This window comes from Condylostylus longicornis, unplaced genomic scaffold, assembly GCF_029603195.1.
Source record: "Condylostylus longicornis isolate FDR11 unplaced genomic scaffold, ASM2960319v2 ptg000055l, whole genome shotgun sequence".
In the NCBI taxonomy this organism is placed as follows: Eukaryota; Metazoa; Arthropoda; class Insecta; order Diptera; family Dolichopodidae; genus Condylostylus; species Condylostylus longicornis.
In genome coordinates, this window is record NW_026578024.1 from 4,491,077 (window position 1) to 4,511,779 (window position 20,703).

Genomic DNA, 20,703 nt, shown 5'->3' on the forward strand with positions numbered 1-20,703 from the left:
GTTGTGGCTTAAATTTCTAACCCCAGCTCATACCAAATCAACGTCAATGAAATATAAAATATGTACAATGATTTAGTATATGTCATGATTATCATGTATAATAGCATTCGAAATACTTATATTCACTATCGCACACAACACCAGGTTATTGAACCTTTACTAATGGAAACTAAAACAAAGAATATTTTTGAACTCTTCTTAAAGAAATAAAAGTACTCACACAACATCTAAAGTGTGATTTCGTTACATTTGTCAAAATCAAATGAACTAAGTTTGATTTGCCGTTCCACCACACAAATACCAATAATTTTTCCTTCAAATTTAAATACCCAAAATTAAAAAAAATCATTCAAAACGAAATGTTCGGATAAACAGAATGCCAGAAACACAACCGAATATTAATAACCATTTGGAAATACAGACACTTTATCTTTCTTTACAAAATTCGAAAATATTATAAAGAATGTCCTTTTAAATATAAATGTGAATATTTGTACATGAATGTTATATGAGGATTTGGATATATTTAAATTCGTTTGAAATTTTATCTAACTTATATAATCTTTGAATCTGAAACACTTCTAAAGAAAAAAAATGAAAAAGCCATCATTTCTATATACAAATATATTATCCCAATATTATTATATTGTGTATATGCAGCCCCGGATTTATCATACATGCAAAGTATGCATTTGCAATGGGCGATAAAAAATAGGGGCGCCATTGAAAACTTAAAAAATCCCTAAATTTAAAAAAAAAAAATTTTCACCCAAAAAAAAGGATTCCAAGTTTTTTTTTATACATCAATTTATGTATATCGAAATTAACTTAATAAAATCTACCTACATGCAAACATAATATTTTGTTCCTACACATATTTTCTATTTGCACCATATAACAAAAAATGTTCATAGAATTAAAATTACTCATACATTTCTTTTCTCTACACTACTCTTTCATTCTTATTTTTTATGTACTGTATATGCCTATAAACACAGAATATTATTTCACACAGCTGTATACATTCAATCGTTCATATATATAAGTGAAATCGTCTCATATAATATACATACATATATAGAAGCAATGTACGCAACAAATAAAAATATTCAAAAATACACATGTACACATAATTTATATTGTCTAATATGAATAAGATCAACACTCATGCGTACACATATAATTATCTCATAAAGCAAAATTTTTATTTTGCTGAGATTGCTCCCTATCAACACTCGCTCGTACACATATAATTATATCACAAAGCAATGTTTTTATTATGCTTAGTGGCTACACTCGTTCGTACACATTATATTTAAATTGTTTCATACATGCAAAATTTTATTTTTGCATAGTTGTCGCCCACTCACCAAACAAACAAACACATTATTATAATGTATTACTTTTCTGTATACTATTGCATTAGTAAACAACAAGAACAAAACAAAAAAAACACAAATTAAGAATGAGAATAGAAAGAAATTAGAAAAAGAGAATGAGAGCAATATTCTTAAATGATGGAAAGCATAGCTTGATATTGAGATTGTGTATACCAATATTTTGTTTTTGTTTAACAACAAAAAATTTTGAATGAATTTTAAAATTACGTGATCGTTATGAATTTCTACTACTATGTTCTGCTTTCGTTTTTGAAAAAACTGTTATCAATCACAGAATTAAATTTTAATTGATAAAATCTACTACTTATATTGAATTGAAAAATGTTGTTTAATAATCAAGTGAATGTTAATGTTAAGAATTTTTATGCTGAATTGATGTAGTGTAAGTCATCCAAAAAATAAGAGTAAAATGAAATGGCGCATAATTTGCTTCACACATTTATCTCCAAAATTAAAACAGTTAAGCAAAACGACATTCTGAAATTTCAAAACCACGAGCCTATAAATACCAGTAAATGCATTTATTTTAATAAAATCTAAAAAATATAATGAACAGTATAAAAGCTTATAGCTATGTACATGAAAAGCTTAGTTTTTAAGTCACAAATTTTAGAACGAAACTTTGATTTTCCTTAAATTTTTGAATGCAAGTCGAAACTTTTTTTATACGCTGCTTCATTTCTCAGGCGATTTGTGAAATAAAAAGCCAAATTTTACGAATAAAAATAAAAATAATTATAAAAATAAAAATAAAATTACGAATAAAAATAAAAATAATTTTTTACTTTTTTTCATATTCAAATAAGCTTTGAAAAAGTTCATTTGATATAATTTTCATAGAACCTTTTACAATAAGTTTCACTTACGTCAAAAAGTAAATTTTTTGGTTGTTAAAATCAAAAAATCAAGTTTAAGTGATTGATATAAATCTGATCATAACTTCATAAAAAAACGTACAGTTAAATAAATTACCTTGTTTTTGAATTTATAAAACAAAAAATTGAAAGTTTAGTTCCAGACTTTAATTCTATAATTCAGCACAATAAGGTTACAAGAAACTGCTTTATGATGCACAATGTGCAATGCCTATTAAATTTTGTTCACAGTAATAAAATAGGTGAAAAGGTTGAAGGGGGGGGCGCACTTTTTAGGAACCGCTTAGGGCGACGAATACATCAGAACCGCGCCTGTGTATATGTATACATATATGTCAGTATTAAAATTTATAAGGATATGCGTAAATAATGTAATCATGAGTAGATCAATGATTATACAATATTGTGTTAATAATTGTCTTCTGTCGGTTAGTGTTTCGTTTTATATCAAGATAAAATATTAAGGAAAAAGAAAAATATAGAACTCTATCTTTAGAAAATTCTATTGTAAAAATATATAAAAGGGAAATGAAATGGAAAAATCTCAGGTGTCATGTAAGATTTTTCCGATTAATTTTATTTATGCGTGATTTATTTTATTGTTGTTGTTGTGACATACAATGTTGCCTACACAATGTAAAAGAAATAAATTGTTTTTGCGAAAAAAATTTTATTACTATATGTAAAAAGGTAAGAGTAAGTCTTAAGTTTATGCAAAAAATTGTCAAACATGACGAATTACATTTGGTATCTTGTATTGTAACGGAATTCATAATCTGTGTTATTTGTCAAAAACATAAATTTCTATTTATATAAGCTTGGGGTCAATTTGGTGAAAGCGACACGTAAACAAGAGTATGGACCTTATAAAACTCAAATCTAAAATTTATATTATTAACTTTAAAATCAAAAAAATTTTGCTATAGAAATTAAAATAAATTTCTGAAATTATTTAGAGATTTTATATAAAAAAAAACTACTCCCATTCGCCTAAATCATTTCCAGCCCCCACCCAGACAGCATTTTGTAAACTGTATTATTTAATAATAATTTTTAAAGTACCAGCCTTTACAATCTGAATTTGATTAAATTTTATTTGTCCACACATAGTAGCGTAGTAACCAATGTTCAAATATTTTTCAAGGTAACATGATTTTTTTTACATTGATTTCAGGGTTGTTCTTTTCATTTACAGTCTTTTCATCTGTCCTCTGATCTATAAATTCAAAGTTTTCATTTCAAACCAATTATAAACAAAAGAATGATTCAAATAGAATCTACAAAATACAACAGTTAAGAAACCCCTCTACTCTCATTGATCTTATATCAAGCTTAACAATTCGATAGACAATTTCAATTTTAAAATAATCACGTCAGATATTTTGTGTTTTTTACATATTCAACGAATTTTTGTACAAAATAGTATAAGAAAGAAATTTCATACTTACTAATGCTTTACAATTCCTCAAAATAATCTATTATTCTAAAAATTAATTGCTCAATCGGATCTGAATATAGAAATTCATGTAATAATAATAAATTTCTTAAATATATAAAATATACAAAACTTTTTTACATAGAAAAAAATCATTTATGCTATAATTAATTTATTAAACTAACATCATTAATCTCAGTCACCTTATATTCCAATTGTTTTTCTAATCTGACTTATAATTACAAGTAAGTATATAACATTAATAGTCCGCAATAATAATAGATTTATTATGAACTCATTTAGTTAATTAAAAATTTTCATAATTAATTATTTAATTTAATTGAATTTTTTCCATAGCGAAACTCTTTAAAAAATATAAAATCATAAATTTAGAATGAAAATTCTATTAATTTTTTAAATGACAATAATTTTTAATATATTATTAATAATATTCAAGAGAAAAAACATAATTATTACATAAATTTTAATGAATTACCAACAACAACAAAATTATATTATTCTCACTTATAAACTAATGAAAAATATTAATGGAACGTCAAAATAAAAATGATGAAAAATGTGACGTAAAAATTTAACATTGAAATTCTTTTTAACGATTGCAATAATTTCTTTCTGTACCATCACCTCACTTTCCTTCTGTATACCATTACCACATTTTCCTCATTTTATTCGAAGTGAGAAAATAATTATTATGCCTACTTTATGCTACCTATCGAATTGTTTTTATTTTTTTTTTTCATTTTTAATAATTTTTCATTTGTAAACCTACAAAAATACCTTAAATTGCCGTCGTTTACATTTTTCATTTTCAGAACAGAAAACAAAAATTAATTATTAATTTTAATAGTAGAAAATATGGCGGGTAAAATACGAAAACTAATTAAAGAATAAAACGTGCATTTATAAATGCGAATTAAAAATTTCAAGTTCAAATGGGGTGTTTTGTATATAATGTAAAGTCCAGTAATCACCCTCCTCGTAAGCTCGTAAAATTATCTACTTCCTAATCTTATTTAAATATAGATTGATTGACTATAACAAAATAATTCTCAAATAAATTCACATTTACCCGGTTTGAAGGTACATTTGTCATTGGATTTGCTTAAAATAATCGAATTTGCTTTTTTTATGAGCGGTCGAAATAAGCCACAAATGACTCGACATTTATTCTTGGCATCTTAAAATTATTTAAATTTTATCGAGTTTTATTATAGTTCCAAATAAGTAAGATTACGAAAATTTCTTATTTTGCAATATGAGAGTCAGATCACTCTCTCAGCCAATATAAAGAAGAAAATGATGTTGTTATGAGACAATTACCTTTTAAATGTAAAACTATATTGATATATGGAACCGTTATTGTTTGATGTCCTCGGAATTCGAAGGGTATTAATTGTTTCAATAAATAACTTTTTCCATCTGGTTACTGTTATTCCAATGTTAATTTTAAATCTGAAATAATTGAAAAAAGGGCGCTACAGTTTGAAATAATTTAACTGTTATAATTCACATATTATTAATATAAATAAAACACCCTGTTTACAAATATAATATGTAATTACATCTACATTTCCGTAAATTCATAAAATAATTAAAATATTAAAATTGTTACTGCTCTTCTTATAAGGATTAAAAAATAAATTTTCGAAATATTTTCATTATACTTCAAATACTATTAATAGTGATAACTTAATATACAGCCAAAAATATATGTATATAGTAATTCATATATATACTACGTTCACTATATATACGTTCACTATATACACTTCGTTGTACGAAGTGTTCAAGTATACAAAGTTGTACAAAAAAAAAATATTACAAGAATCTAATATAATTATTTCTTGAATTGTATAAAAGTGTACTACAAAATCTTCAATTTGTTACACAATCAAAATGAAGAATAATATAATTTTTGCTTTTTTTATGATTTTTATATGCTCTCTTTCTCCCTTTCTTTCTTTACTTCTTCCTTATGCTCTTCGACAGTCATGTTACTTGAAATCTTTATGAGAAAGGATTTAATTTTACAGTATTTTCTTTCTTTTTTTAGCACTTTTCCAAAAAATTTTTGAAAAAAAGTGCTTATTAGTTTCACTCTGTCCGTCCGTCCGTCCGTCCGTCCGTCCGTCCGTCCGTCCGTCCGTCCGTCCGTCCGTCCGTCCGTCCGTCCGTCCGTCCGTCCGTCTGTCCGTGTGTCTGTTTACAAAACTTCTACACCCTTGAAGATAGAAAGCTGAAATTTTGTACGTACATAGAGTTTTACTAGAAACTTATTTTCGTAGAACAAAATTTTTATCTATCTCCCCCCCTTTAGAAATTATACCCCCCCGAAACCCTAAAAATGCCATTCTTTAACTATTTAGTGCAATGAAACCATAAGGATTTTTGAAATTTTGCAAACGCAGAAAGTCAGTGGCTTACTTCCCCTAGCGGGGTATGCTAAAGGTTAACTTTAGAAAAACAAAATGGCCGCTCAAATTTACCGTTATCTAAAGTCCGTTTTTTTCCAAATTTTTGATGTCGTTTATTTTCTAGACCCCAACCTGTAGAAGCTTGAAATTTTAATGGCTTTTAGACATTAACAAATAGTTCATTTCGTTGGAAGAAAATTTTTTTCCATCTCCTTCCCCTCTCAAGTTATTGCCTCTTGAAATTTGTAAAATTTGAATTTTTGACACCTTATATTTCCGAAACCGCAAGCTTTTTCAAATTTCTATAAACACAAAAAGCTAACGGTAAATTCCATGACATTAAAAAATATAATTATTTTTCTTAACTCACATAATTAAACCTTAAAATCGAGCATTATGTTAAACCCACTTTATATTAATTTTTGCTTTATTTCAAAGACTGCATAAATCGTTGATCCTAAATATATGCAATCCTAGAAAGAGTTTTGTATATGAATGAAAATAATTTTTAGAATGCGTGATAGGTATACATAGACTGTATTTAAAAGCAGAATTTTCACTTGCTGAAGGGAAAAGTGCTACAATACAAACCATTGGTTTGACCCAACTTTATTTTGCTTATTTTTTATTTTTATGAGAAGCCTTCTAAGAACACAACTGTTTCTATGTATATACAAGTACTTTTGAATATATATATATATAGATAAAAGTATATGAAAAGCCTAGAAATTAATTTAAGATTTCACCTTCTTTCAGAGATATAAAATGTTATATCCAACACATTTTCGCTAGATGTGGGTACAAACAACTATATAAATGTACATAATGTGAAAATTCGTACTATATAATATAAGTTCATCAGTTCAGTGTTCAGTGTATATTAATACCAATATTCTTATAAAAATATAGGAACAGAAAAACAAAATCTTTAAAATTGATTTTTTCTTTTTCAACACTTAACTTTTACTTTTACAATATACTTTAATCCAATACTACCACACTGTGTTATCTACACGGAACCAGATTATTTCCGCATTCCATTCTATTTTCTATCGGGATCACATTAAACTCCTACCACTTTTGGATTTTTTTTAACATGGTATGATGGTAGGCATTAAGCAACTTTTTAGTTGCTATCGTTGAAAATTATGACATGCTATTATTATATTTTTAATAAGAAAAAAAGTAAAAAGAAGGTGAGAAAAATGTAACTAAAGAGAGGAGTGGTTTTTGAGAGTAATTTACTGTTTTGATTTAATTAAAAAAAATTATATTGCTCTTTTTGATTATGTAATAACTATTTTTAATTTAAAATTAAAACAAAATTGTTTTAAAAATTTAGATTCAATCTATTTTTTATTTGTTTTTTGTTGTTTTTTGTAAAATCAATAATATTAATTTTTGGAAAATGTGTGTTTTTTGTGCTGTTTTCCCTAAGAATTTATTTTAATTATTTTTAATTTAAATTTACTGCCTAATAGTATGAGTTTAATGAGAAATATACTTTTTATAATTATAAAGTTCAAGATTTTCCGAAAGTGTATAATAATGTGTAATTTAAATGGAAATATTTTAAGTTAATTATCAAAAGTCAAACATTGTTTAAAAAGAATATTACCAATAAAAATCAATTGTAGAATATTCGAAAAAACTGTTGTCTTCATTGCTAGTATTAACTCCAAAAGATAAGCAATATTTTTTAAGTGAAAGTATAAAAACGAGTAAGAGTAGGCAATAAAAGTATACTGTTATAGAAGTTAAGATTATGTTAGATACTAAAGTTATTCGCACATATTTAAAACTATAACAGTTATCCATGAAGAACTTTATTCCCATGCACAATCATTAGCTTTATAAATAAACAAAAAAATCGAACTGTGTTCGTAAACTGCACAAAAATACAAGCAACCACAACAAAAATACAACAAAATTTTGCAAACGAACGTCCTTAGTTTGTAGGTTTTAAATTTTCTGTATTTGGATGACATATGTATCTCGACCAAAACAGAGCTCGGGTATCCCCTTGATATACTCGAACAGGGTGACCTCATTCAAGTTTTTAACCTAGCCTGTGTGCCATCCTCAAGTTGAGACAGCTATTACTGCTTTAGCATCGCTAAGAGATATTCCTCCCCCCATCCTCCCCAACCAAAAGCAGGTGTCACCTGACCCAGAAGCCAGTAAAATTTCGTTTCTTTGAGCCATTCATACTGCATGATTTTCCAAACGACGGTGAGTAGGGCTGTTTCCTAATTCTTCTACTATTAGGTTTATCATTAACATATTATGTAGACATGACTGGAAAAAAATTAAGACTTATTAAAAAGCATATTACCTTTTTGATTAAACAGCGTGAGCATCACTTATAATTACTACCATAATGACAAAAACAATAACATCAAAAATTAAAGGAATTTGATATTTTAATATTAGCTATATCTACATAGAATAATATATATATATGTATGTATATGGAAAAAAAAAACAGAACAAAAGTGAATCTACAAAGGAATGAATAAACCACTTGAATAAATCAGATCCACTTTAACCTATAACTCTTACAATCATATGCATAAATATTTGTGTACCCGCATATACATAGAATATACTCACCTATGTATATGCAAGTACATAAATAGAAGTATTACAACTTTGAAAATTATACCCTCTAACATTTTAACAGGAAAAATAGCAAATTTCTTTTGCATATAAACGATCTCAAGGATATTTTAATATCTTCTTTTTACACACATTTACGATACATGTTTTCTATACCAACTACGTATATACACACACGCATACATAGAATGTACATATTTATTAAATTTATTTACAATTATTTTTTTCTTTCTTGGTTCATACTATTTTTTTTCTATATTATAATAAAACTGCTGGCGAAGCAGAGAGAGGAAGTTCAAGAGGCGTTAAAAAATTTCTCTTTTGTTAATAGAGCAATTATCTATTCTCCTCGTCTATACATTTATATTATCCATTCTCTATTTTTCTATTAATTTTTTTCAACAATAATTTTTTTTTACCCTCCACAAATACATTACAACTTATTTTAGTCTCCAATTTTCATTGCATATATTATAGGTCCCTATATACGATATAATAGATTTGAAAAAATGAAAGAATCAGAGAAAATATTTTGTATAGAATTGAAAATAAAAAAACAAATAACACGCAACATACAGGCGGAATATTTCTATATAATTTTAGACATGAATTTTATCTATAGTTGTATAGAATAATTTCTCTTTGACAACATAATTTTCCCATTTTAACTACAACAAAATCTACTAGCGAAACAAATTTTATAATATTATCCTTTTAGATTTGTCGTTTTTTTTTTCAACTTAAGCAAAATTTTTCTAAATGTTTTTCTCTTTCCTGTTTTTATTATAATTTTTACCAAGCAAAATTGTAAATAATTACATTCCAGAACTTTTTTTTTTCATTTACGACATTCTTTATACATATATATCTACATCTAAACATTTATAAACAGTTATAAATTTTGAATTCATTTAATATCCTTAATATCCTTGAACTGCGTTAGAAATTAAAAATTATTTGAATTTGAGTATGGCTTTTTTTTAGGTAGAAATGGTAAGATAAATGAAAAAGTATTTACAATATGCATGTATGTATATTTGTTTGTATAAAATCAACGCAATCTTTTTAGTACATTGTTAATTCTTTTCATTTTCCTTTTTGTATAGATGGTATTTAAAATGGAAGTGAGAATATTAAAAAATTAAGAAATATATTAGATACCTACAGTCGTCGTCACCCATCTCACAGAATTCACATGCAGGGGTACAATAATAGATTAAAAGCCAGTTTACATTTACCATGTTAAATACGCATGGGATCATTATTATACTCGTACATAGATATATTATACGAGAAACACTCTTATTTTATTATCATCAATTTGTAATTAATTTGAACGAGAGAAATGGAAGCAAATTAAATAAGAAGTAGTGAATGAAATTGTAGAAATTTAGAATTAAAATTTTATGTAATATGTTTATGTGTTTAAATTGACACAGGAAATAATAATGTGTATGCAAATGTGTGTATATGTATAGTGAACTGAGGTCGTGGAGTTCTACTATTTTATACAAAAAGACATAGCTATATTTATCTTCTTATTATTTAACGTTAACATCCTGGCATTGTGACGTTATGGTTGCTATTTTTACAATAAGTGGAAAAACTTTTAGGGTCCTATTGTAAAGCTTTAAAATTATGGTCCATAGTAGATGATATTCAGTTCAACAACCATTGGTCATGGTACGTTTAACGTTTACATCCGTTTTATATTTACACGAACTCAATTTTTCCAAAATTTCTAAAATATACATACTTATTGCTCTAATTTAAAAATCTAAATTCATTAATGAATTTAACAACACTGAATAACATTCAAATAAATTGTTGCCTTATAATAATATTATTATTCTCTTTTACACATTCATATGTACTTATTACATAATTACAATTTAATTGAAGTGGTAAAAAAAAACGTTCTTTTATATTACTTTTTAAAAAATTTATATACACAAAATCCTTAAAATCAACATTAAATTAAATATCTTCTATGAAAAAAAATAAGAACACAACTCTTTGGTAAACATCCCTTATTTTCAATGGTAAATTTAAGAACCACATAATTATGCGTTAAATGAATGTTTTTTTTGTTTTGCTTTTTTGTTCGCGCTAGAAAACCAAATAAAATTAATTTATTTCTCAAAATTAATTTTTAAGGATTTTTAATCGGTTTTGTAAGATTATTCCAAGTGATTTATTATATACAGGTTTTATGGAATTAACATAATTACTTTTATGAAAGAGAGAAAATAGCCCCTAAGTTTGGTCGGATTGTGGCAAATTTGATCCGTAGCGAAATAATTACGTGAAATTTTATTTTTTAATATAATTAAAAAGAAAAAATTCAATTCTTTTATATTATACGAAATTTCTTAATCTAATGTTGATTGCAGGAGCAAAAACCCGCGCTCATGCAAATATAATTACCTGAAGACTAAATTTTACCCCAAACTACCCACTTAATATAATAGTGTCGTATTACAGTATGCATTTAAGTAAAAATAACAAAATTTATAGACTGCTTAAAGGCTACTAAAAACTAACAATTTAGAAACCAGGGAATTTCTAAAAAGAATTGAAAATTGGTTTGGTGCAAAAATTTATTTCTTCTCACCGTTTTATACGTTACGAAGTGAGAAGCTGAAAGTACACATATAAATGACTGTACATATAATAAAACGCGGGGAAAAGCGTAATTTATTTGAAAATTTCTGTCTCTCATTGACAAATTATGAATGCTGCTGTCGTTAAACAATCATGCAATGTAATTCTTTTTGAATTTTACAATACTCGTAAATAAAAGAAATTTACGAAACAACTTCATATTTTATCCTTATACAAAACTCGCACCATCATAAAAATCACTTAATTCGTACCAACATTAATAATAAAAATTAATTTTATTTTTAAAGCGACCACTTAAAACGATTTCTTTTATTTAAAAATTGAAATGAGTAGTTACTTTAAAAGAATTTTCTTATTTTATGCAATATTAAATTATAATAATGAAAATGATTACTCTTAATTTAATAAAATCACCGAATATATGTATACTTAAAATGAAACTACATATGTACAATATAAATGATGAATTCTTTACTAATTAAAATATACTTAAAATTATTCAATAATTTCATACCAATAATTAATTATGAATGCACACGTACACTTTGAATATACGTACACACTTAAGTATTAACATATAGTTTAGGTAAAGCATTAATTCCTATATTATAATTGTTCTTATAATAATAGCAATATATTGAAAAAGGATATTTTTATGTCTCACCATAATTGAAATAGCACGAAGATAATTAAATACGTCATTAACATTTTTCTGCGTTGCATAAATTAAAATTTCCCAATAATATTGTTTATGAATAAAAATTTCCTTTGGAATTCGTCGTATATACATACACATACAAGCAAACACTTATGTATATAATTATGCATGATTTAATTCATGGTAGTAATCAAGCATGAAACAAAAGCACTTTCAATCGATCGCATATATTGTTATGTTTTCTTTTTAAATTAATTGTGAAGTATGGTTTCACAAAAATTTTTAACTTTTTTACAAAATTTTTAATAATTGTGAAAAATTGGGAAGAAGTTTGAATTTTTTTATAAAAAATTTGAGAATTATTTTATGACATAAAGGGAAAAGTTGTAATTGAATAAATAAATTTATAATTGAACTCCAAAGTGATAAATTTGGATAAATTTTCTGTAATGTGTTGGTAAAAGATTGAAGAAATTTACCTTACATTTTGAATTATTGCAATATTTTAAGAATTTGAGAGAAATGTTAAAATTTCTTACGCTATTCAACACTAAAGTTATTAACGATGAAAAAAAAAATTCCCTTTGGAATTACCAACTGTCGAACCGATGGATGAGAAGTAAGAGAGACCTGGATAGAAAATAATTTGTTAGTGATTCGTTCCTACGCCTGTAACTCAATTGATAGAGCGTCTGCCTAGGAAGAGGAAGGCTTTTTTAATCCAGTAGATAGTTAAAGTTTAAGAAAAAGAAGAAGATTTCCTAATATAATGGTAAACTAAATATGAAATAAAAATAAAAGTTATATACTGCTCACCGTATCGCGGTCAAACATTATGATAAAGCATAACATTTAATCCATAACTTATATTATTATTCTTGAATATAACACGCACTTTTCAACAAAATTATTGAACAAAATTTTATTTCAAATTCTCTCAAAAAAATTTTATAAAATAAATGCTTGAAAACTTTTACAAATACTTTTGATTAGAAATTTTAATTTCAAAAAATTTCGAACATATTTTTCTCAATTATCCTTAAATATTAAGCCTGTAATTTTAAACAATTTCCTCAAACTTATAACATATTTCATGTTTGTGGTTTTATTTGCATACTGCGAACAAAAAATTAAATGATTTCAAAATTGATTTATTCAAATAATTCTTGTGTTCCTTTTTTTATCACATTATTTTCAATTTTCTTCGATATAACAGCGCCATTTTGTTAAAAGTTATTGTTTTTTTTTTCTTTCTCTGTTTATATTTTGATTTGAAATTTTATGCATTTTTATATTGCGATCTCTCATTACTCTTTACTCAGTTATATAATATATCTACCTATAGATAGATGCAAATATATATTTGATTATCCTTTATGTCCTTTATTTATTTGTATTTGAAAATATATGTATTTTTCCTTTTTTTCCGTGCCGTTATTTAAACGTGAAAAATGTTGGCTGTATAATATAAACATGTTGATTTATATACTTAGAAATTGATTGATGGACTAAGTAATAAAAGCTTACGATATTTATGGAAAATTTGCATAAACAAAACATAACAAAAAAATATTAAACTATGATTGCAATGCAAGGATGAATGAAGTTGATTTGTTTAATATTTTCAGAATGAATTTTGATATCGCGGATTATTGCGACAAGTGAATAATTAATCCTAAATAAAATATACAAAAAACAGGGTCTATTTTGTAAAAATATGAAAAATGTTAAGATCATTTTAGAAAAATTTGCCTTACGTTTTGTATTGGAAGCTAATGTCAGAGTTGCATTCTTTCTTTAGTCATTTTTAATCAGTGCTCTCAAGTCGAAAACACACTTCTTCAAAAAGATGTGCACAGCCACTCTTTTCGAGCACTTACCATTCTAAAAAATTATTTTCCTCAGATATATGGATATGGGGTACTTTAATCTATAGAATTATTACTATTCGAACTAATTTATAATTTTTGACTCTGTACTACAATTTAAAAATATTTATTGATGTATGAAAGAATTTTTTTTTTATTCGTTTCACGTGCATTTTGGTGTGCAATAACAATGTCAGTTTTCTGCGCGTTTATTTGATTTACTTATAAATGAATTATGTAAATTTTTTTAAATGAGAAGTAAATATAATTAATTTTTTAACAACGAAAAATTCATTTAAATTTAATCGAGGCTAAAGAGAGAGAAAGAATTTTTCACAATTTTATATTTTAAGCATTAAAACCAATATTTCATTGAAGCCTTGCACATCCATATCCATGATAAAAATTCATGAACTAAAAATTCAATAAATTTTATCACAGTTGGAAATTTCAGTTTCCGTTATTCAATTTTGGTCTTTGTATTTATAGGTAATTTTTGTTTTCTTTTTTTTCAAATTTAAATTTAAAAGGATTGTTAACGTCATTTTCAATTAAATTTATTATTGAAATTTAAACAGAAGCTTTCATACTATGCTCAAGATACATACTTACATATGTACATAGTGTAACAGAGCAATCTAGAATTTGAAAAAAGTTACGTTTGAAACTGCATCCTTGATATACAAAATTTAGAAAGACACTGAATTCAATGAATATTTTATGTTGCTTTTCAAATTTCTTCGTAATACAAGTCTTGTATTTCTATAAGTATAAGCTAACAATATTAATTATCAAAAATTATTTATAACTAACATACCTCGTTATTATTAAAACAAACTGCTAGACATCTTCGTTGTTATGTTACTTCGTGCACGATGTTTACTGCAATATCTTAAATTTCATGCATTCTTTAATTAAATTTTGAAGTCTGTAGCCAGAAATTTAGTACCATTATAGAGACTTGAACTACTTTTTTCCTATATCTAATACCAATTTTCAGATCCATATTTTTTTAGGAAACTAAAATACTAATCAGGAAATTCATATTAAAAATTTTCACTTCGACGTCATAAAAATTTATTTAAATTAAATTCAAACAAAAGCTCATGTTTCATTAAAAAATTCTCATGTAACTCACTTACATAAATTTTCCATTAAAAATTATTAATTTTTTCTATACTCTCCATAACTATTTCGTCCTTTTTTTTACAAGTGGTATGAGAGCATTCCATTCTCGATTATTTCAACTTTTGTTTTGACATTGAATTTTGTTGTTCACCACCAACAACACATATACATATTTTTTGAATACAATATGTTGTTGTTGTGAATTATCTAATTTTAGTAAGGAACTTTTACGATAATAACATATTCTGGACTAAAATACTCTAAAATAAATTAATTCTATGTATACATAGAATTTATATAAATTTATAAATAAACACTTTTTACAACTTTCTATTTTTTATGAAAACTATGTTATATAACTGTTATATAAATATTAAATATTCAAAATCTACATAATATAATGTTTGTCAAAAAATAAGTAAAATAATAAAATTTTGAAAGTTATGCTTATAATTTCAAATTTAACATTTAGTCACGTTTCATACGATGTTAAGTTAGGAGAACATTGGTGAGGATGTTAAGTTTTTATATGCTCATTAGCACACGACATTAGTTATCTAATACTATATTCAGCGCAATTTATACATATATGTAGATGTAGTATTTAAATTTTAAATTTGTTTTTCTAATCAATTTTTAATATTAATTTTATTAACAACAGTCCTACAGAGTTCAAGTTGCATATAACGTTTTCTCTTTAAATTTAATTGAAATGCTCTCACCTAAACTACTAATATAATTTCAAACTATAATTTTAAATTGCAAATAAAAAATATTTAATAAAAATTTAGAATTGAGACCACAAGATTTTTTTATTCGGTTCCCTCTTAAATTTTCTAAATATAAACTTTTTACTAAACCGCACATATCATAATTTTTCTAGTTAAATTACAATGTTAATAAACTTCAACTAAAAAGTATAAACTACTTATACAATTTTTGTGGGTGGATACTAAAATATTACAAAGGAACTACCATAAGAATACTATCAGAATTTCAATGAATGTCCTCAAAGTTCACTTGAAATTTTAAAATCATAAAAGATTTTCAAAGAATACTAAAATTTCCACATTTTATTTTAAATTTTTTATGTGGAAAAGAAAGTTTTTTTTCAAAAAAAAAAACATTGTTTACAAACCGCATATTGTGATTTTCTATATACCTACATGCATTTTACATCACGCTGTGATTCGAAAATAACTTATGAAATTTCATACTGTGATTTTAATTTTTTATTTAATTTAATTTTAAAATAGTATGACAATTCTGTTTAAACAAAAAAAATTTTTTTTTGACGAAAAACTGAAAATTTTGTTGTGTGACCGATTTATTATATTAAAAATTTTTTAGCACTGAAAAAGCGATAACTCTTTGATAAGGAGTCATAACATAAAAAAGTGATAAGGAGTCATAACTGGGCACTATCTGATAGACTGTCCATGTGAATTAAACGCTTTGCTAACGGCCATCTCTACAGGAACTGCTGTTACGAGGAGGAGAAGGAGAATGCAGCTCATCTTCTGTACTTATACCTGGCTTTAGCACTTTTCCAGCTTTCTTTATGCAAGTTACAGGCCTGACGAAAGTAAATGTAAGGGGTTTAAATCGGTTTATAAAACATTCGGGTTGGTTCACGTGAGATTAGAGGCCTGGCCTAAATCTTTTGACAGCCGCATGAACTTATTTCATATTATACCAGTAAATTTTACCAATTCTTACACATTTATAAATGATAATTGATTTAGTTTCCTTAAAAGGAAATTAATTTTGACCTTTTATCCCATCCCACTTGAGTTATTGCCTCTAAGAATTTGGACAACATCAATTTTGATCTATTCAATAGAATTTTTTGAAACTATAAGCTCTATCAATTTCCTATAACGGTAACGTCGTCCTATAAAAAATATTGAATATTTTAAAAGACAATTCGTAATCAACCACAAATTTCCATATTAATTTATACGGTTCCCATAAATTTTGTAGTTATCCTAAATGTATGCAATATTTTTCCTAAATGTATGCAATATTGCCTGTCTATAACAAAATTTAGGTGTAAGAAGGCGAAATTAAAAAAAAAAAATTAATAAACTTGATTGATAGTTTTTTAATATCTGCTCTTTATAACTCAATAAATGCTACAGTGTTTTTTCTCTATGGAAAACAAAATTAAGCTCAATTTACTGGAACTTTTGATTTTTTTTCCTTCTCACAACTTATTTAATAAAGTTCCCTATAAAAATTATACTTTTTATCTATTTTTTTTTTTTACATTTTGTCGCTTATCTCTTTCAATACTTTTGACTTTTATTTTTGTCCACCCACGTAATAATGAAGGTCCAATCTATCTACATTTATTAAATATCACAAAATTACAATGCAAAAAGCTACAAAATTTTATCTTTTTCCTGTTTTTATTGAAGTTTATAAAAGTAATCTAAATTTTTTTGTGATACTGAACGTTGTCTCTCTCTCTTTCTATTCGTCAAGATTTTCTATGAAAAAGAAATTTTGTATAACTTTAATAATGTTAATGAAAAATAAAGAACAGAAGAAAAGAAATAAAAAGATAAAAAAGTCTTTGAAATTTTATTAGAGTTTTTTTGTTAAAATAAAAAAAAAATCTGAAAAGTATCCAAGACAGGTGTCCTATTTCTTAATTTTATTATTATCATTATTTATATCTTTATAATAAAGTTATGAATATTTTTAGCTTAAATAAATTTTTTTTTTTGGAATAAGAAAAACTTTATCAAATCTTTAAAAATCATTCCATTGCAACAGAGATAAGCAACATTGTTTTAACTTAAAGGTTAAAAAATTTAAAAAGAAAAACAGCTGTAACTTTTTTCTCCTGAAAAGGAAAATTTTCTTCTGAAAAATATTTAAGATATTCGTAGGATTTTCATCTTTGTATCATAGCAAAATTTCAATGTTATCTTCAGTTCTTGACATTGCGTTAATAGAACCCCAAATCATACGTCATTTATTTTTGATCTTAATAATTAAATACAAAACTCTATAATAATTTTTCTTAAACAAAGTTGGAAGAAATCTCACAAGTATTGAGGCACTTAAAATTTGCTTAAAACAAAGACTAATACAATTATTTCTATTATTATTTAAATGCCACAAATCTTTCCAACCAACTAAAAGTCGCTTTCAACCCATTTTGAAAAAATCTTAATCAAGCTTTGTTTAGTGCTTTCTTCTTAATCACACATATTCTTATAATAGCGTGTAATAAAACATAATCCCGCACCTGACGTGACAAAAGAAATTTGTCAAAATCGTCACCTTTGCAATGGTCCTTGGTATAGAGGCGCGATAAAAAATGTTTTTAGCATATAGCCATGACGATTTTTGCACTATTTACCATCACGTCAAATGTGTTACCATTTCAATTTCCTCGTCTATGTGTACCAAAACATGGGACGTAATCATAAAGATATTACTTCATATGTTATTTACATGCCGACACGACTATTCGAATATGGTTAAATAATTTATCTACCTCAACATTTAAATTCAAACACAAAAAAAAATCAAAAAATTCTAAAATTTTGTCATAATATTTTTTGTAAAATTCTGAAAAATGTGAAAATTTTAAATTCAACCTTGTTTACAATTTTTTTGCTCTTTTTGTTTTTGTTTAATAAAAATTTATATTTATAATTTACATAATCTTTATTATTTACATAAAAATCCTCGTAAATAATAAACACCTAGCCACACATATAATGAGACGCATATACAGTGAGTGTTTGCTTAAAATATTTCAAGTGAAATAATTTTAAACCAAACAATAATATAAAAAATTTATTTTAACTGCATATTTTCCAATCTGTCAACTTTATTTTATTTTAAACAAATTAACCAATAAACAAAAAATGAAACAAGTCAACCAAATACACACATATGTAAAACTTTTATACTACTGTATGAGTATGCTAACATGTATGTTGTTATGTTTGTATACATATAGTTAGCAGAGTAAGGCAATAACTGTAAATTGTGAATTTGTATTTATATTTTTAGTAGGAACGCTGAAAATAGAAAAAATTATGCAAGTTTTATATTTTAACATTCACATTAGATTTGTATTTGAATATGAAAATTAAATAAAATTTTTTTGACTCTATAGGTACATACAATTTAAAAAAAAAATTTATTTTACAAAAATATTTCAGATTTTTAAGTAAATATTTGCTAAAAAATTAAATATGAGAAAAATAATGCAAATATTTCGTAAGTATTTAAGTGAATAACAATGTAGATAAATTGCAAACTAAGTGAGCGAAAAATTTCAGGAATTAAATTTGAAATATTAGAACAATTTTTGGAGTATCTGCACATTTTAGAATTTTTCATTCTGAAATTTATGAAAAAATTATATTGTTAGTATTTTTACAATTTTGTCAAATCATTATACTTAAGTATCCCCGAAATTGCAATTTTTCAGTACTGAGAGTTTGTCAAATAGAATTTTGAAATGGTTCTGTTTTTCAAAGGATGTTTCAACTTCAGCCTCGCTAATTTTTGTTAAAATAAAGAGTTGGTTGCAAGCAGCCAATTTCCATTATTAACTAGAACTGGCAAAAATGGAAATAGTTGATTTTGGATTTTTTCATAAAAATATATTTTTTTACATTTTATAAAAAAATATAAAAAATTTTTTTACATTTTGTAAAAAAATTTTCAAAAACACTACTGCCCATGTAAAAAATGCAAAATCTTTATTAGAAATATTCATTGTTAATTTAAACGACCAGCTGTGTTCGTAAACACTTTAATAAATTGCCTTAAATACATATTGAATTTTTCTTTTTGTAGTTTTTCTATTTCTCAATGTAATAACCTTAATTAATTTTTACGTATTACAGGAAAAAAGCAGAAGTCAACATGGAAGGGCAATTTTTAGTACGACAAATTTACGACGATGAAATAACTTATAATTTAATAGGAGCTGCAGTAGAAATTTTAAGTAAGAATTTTTAAAAATACCGAAATAAATTCATTTTTGGCTTTTCGTTTTAAATTCAAAATATAAAAATAAAATGTTTTCTCTTTAATTTTTTAAATTGTTTTTGTCTATCTTATTTTTTGTATTTTTTCTAAAACAAAAAAAAATTGTAGATATTCCAGCCGACGCTATTCTTGAACTTTTTGGCAAAACATTTTTTGAATTTTGCCAAGATTCTGGTTATGATAAAATTTTGCAGGTTTTAGGAGCAACGCCAAGAGATTTTTTACAGGTAATGAATAAAAAATGAATAAAATAAACTTACATATTGGCAATTCAGGTTTATTATATAAAAGTATTTGTGTGTTATTGACTAGAGGAATATACATATATACAAACACATAAAGTTGGTCATATTTTATTTACATTTATGTTTATACCTTTTGTGCAAATGTAAAACAAAACATTGTACTGAAAATGTAAAATGAAAATCTTGTCAAGTTATCCAATTAATAAAATGGTTTGCTGCAATACAATTGACCACCATTTTTAAAGAGACTTTGGCTTTTGAGTTCGTGTATTCATTTCATTTGTATGCTTTTAAACAGTGTTTGATTATATATGTGATTTAATAATAAAATTTATTTTAAAGACGGCATTATTAAATTTACAAATTGGTTCAAAATATTTTTCGCTATTA

At 25.2% G+C, this 20,703-nt stretch overlaps 1 protein-coding gene across 1 annotated transcript in view; it reads left to right on the forward strand.

Annotated features, from left to right (window-relative positions):
* LOC129611953 (guanylate cyclase soluble subunit beta-1) overlaps positions 1-20,703 on the forward strand; it is a 142,177-nt gene that overhangs the window by 95,644 nt on the left and 25,830 nt on the right. Inside the window, exons 3-4 of the mRNA XM_055525382.1 lie at positions 19,924-20,024; positions 20,177-20,295. Of these exons, the coding sequence (XP_055381357.1) occupies positions 19,924-20,024; positions 20,177-20,295 (220 nt within the window). The remainder of the gene's footprint in view (positions 1-19,923; positions 20,025-20,176; positions 20,296-20,703) is intronic.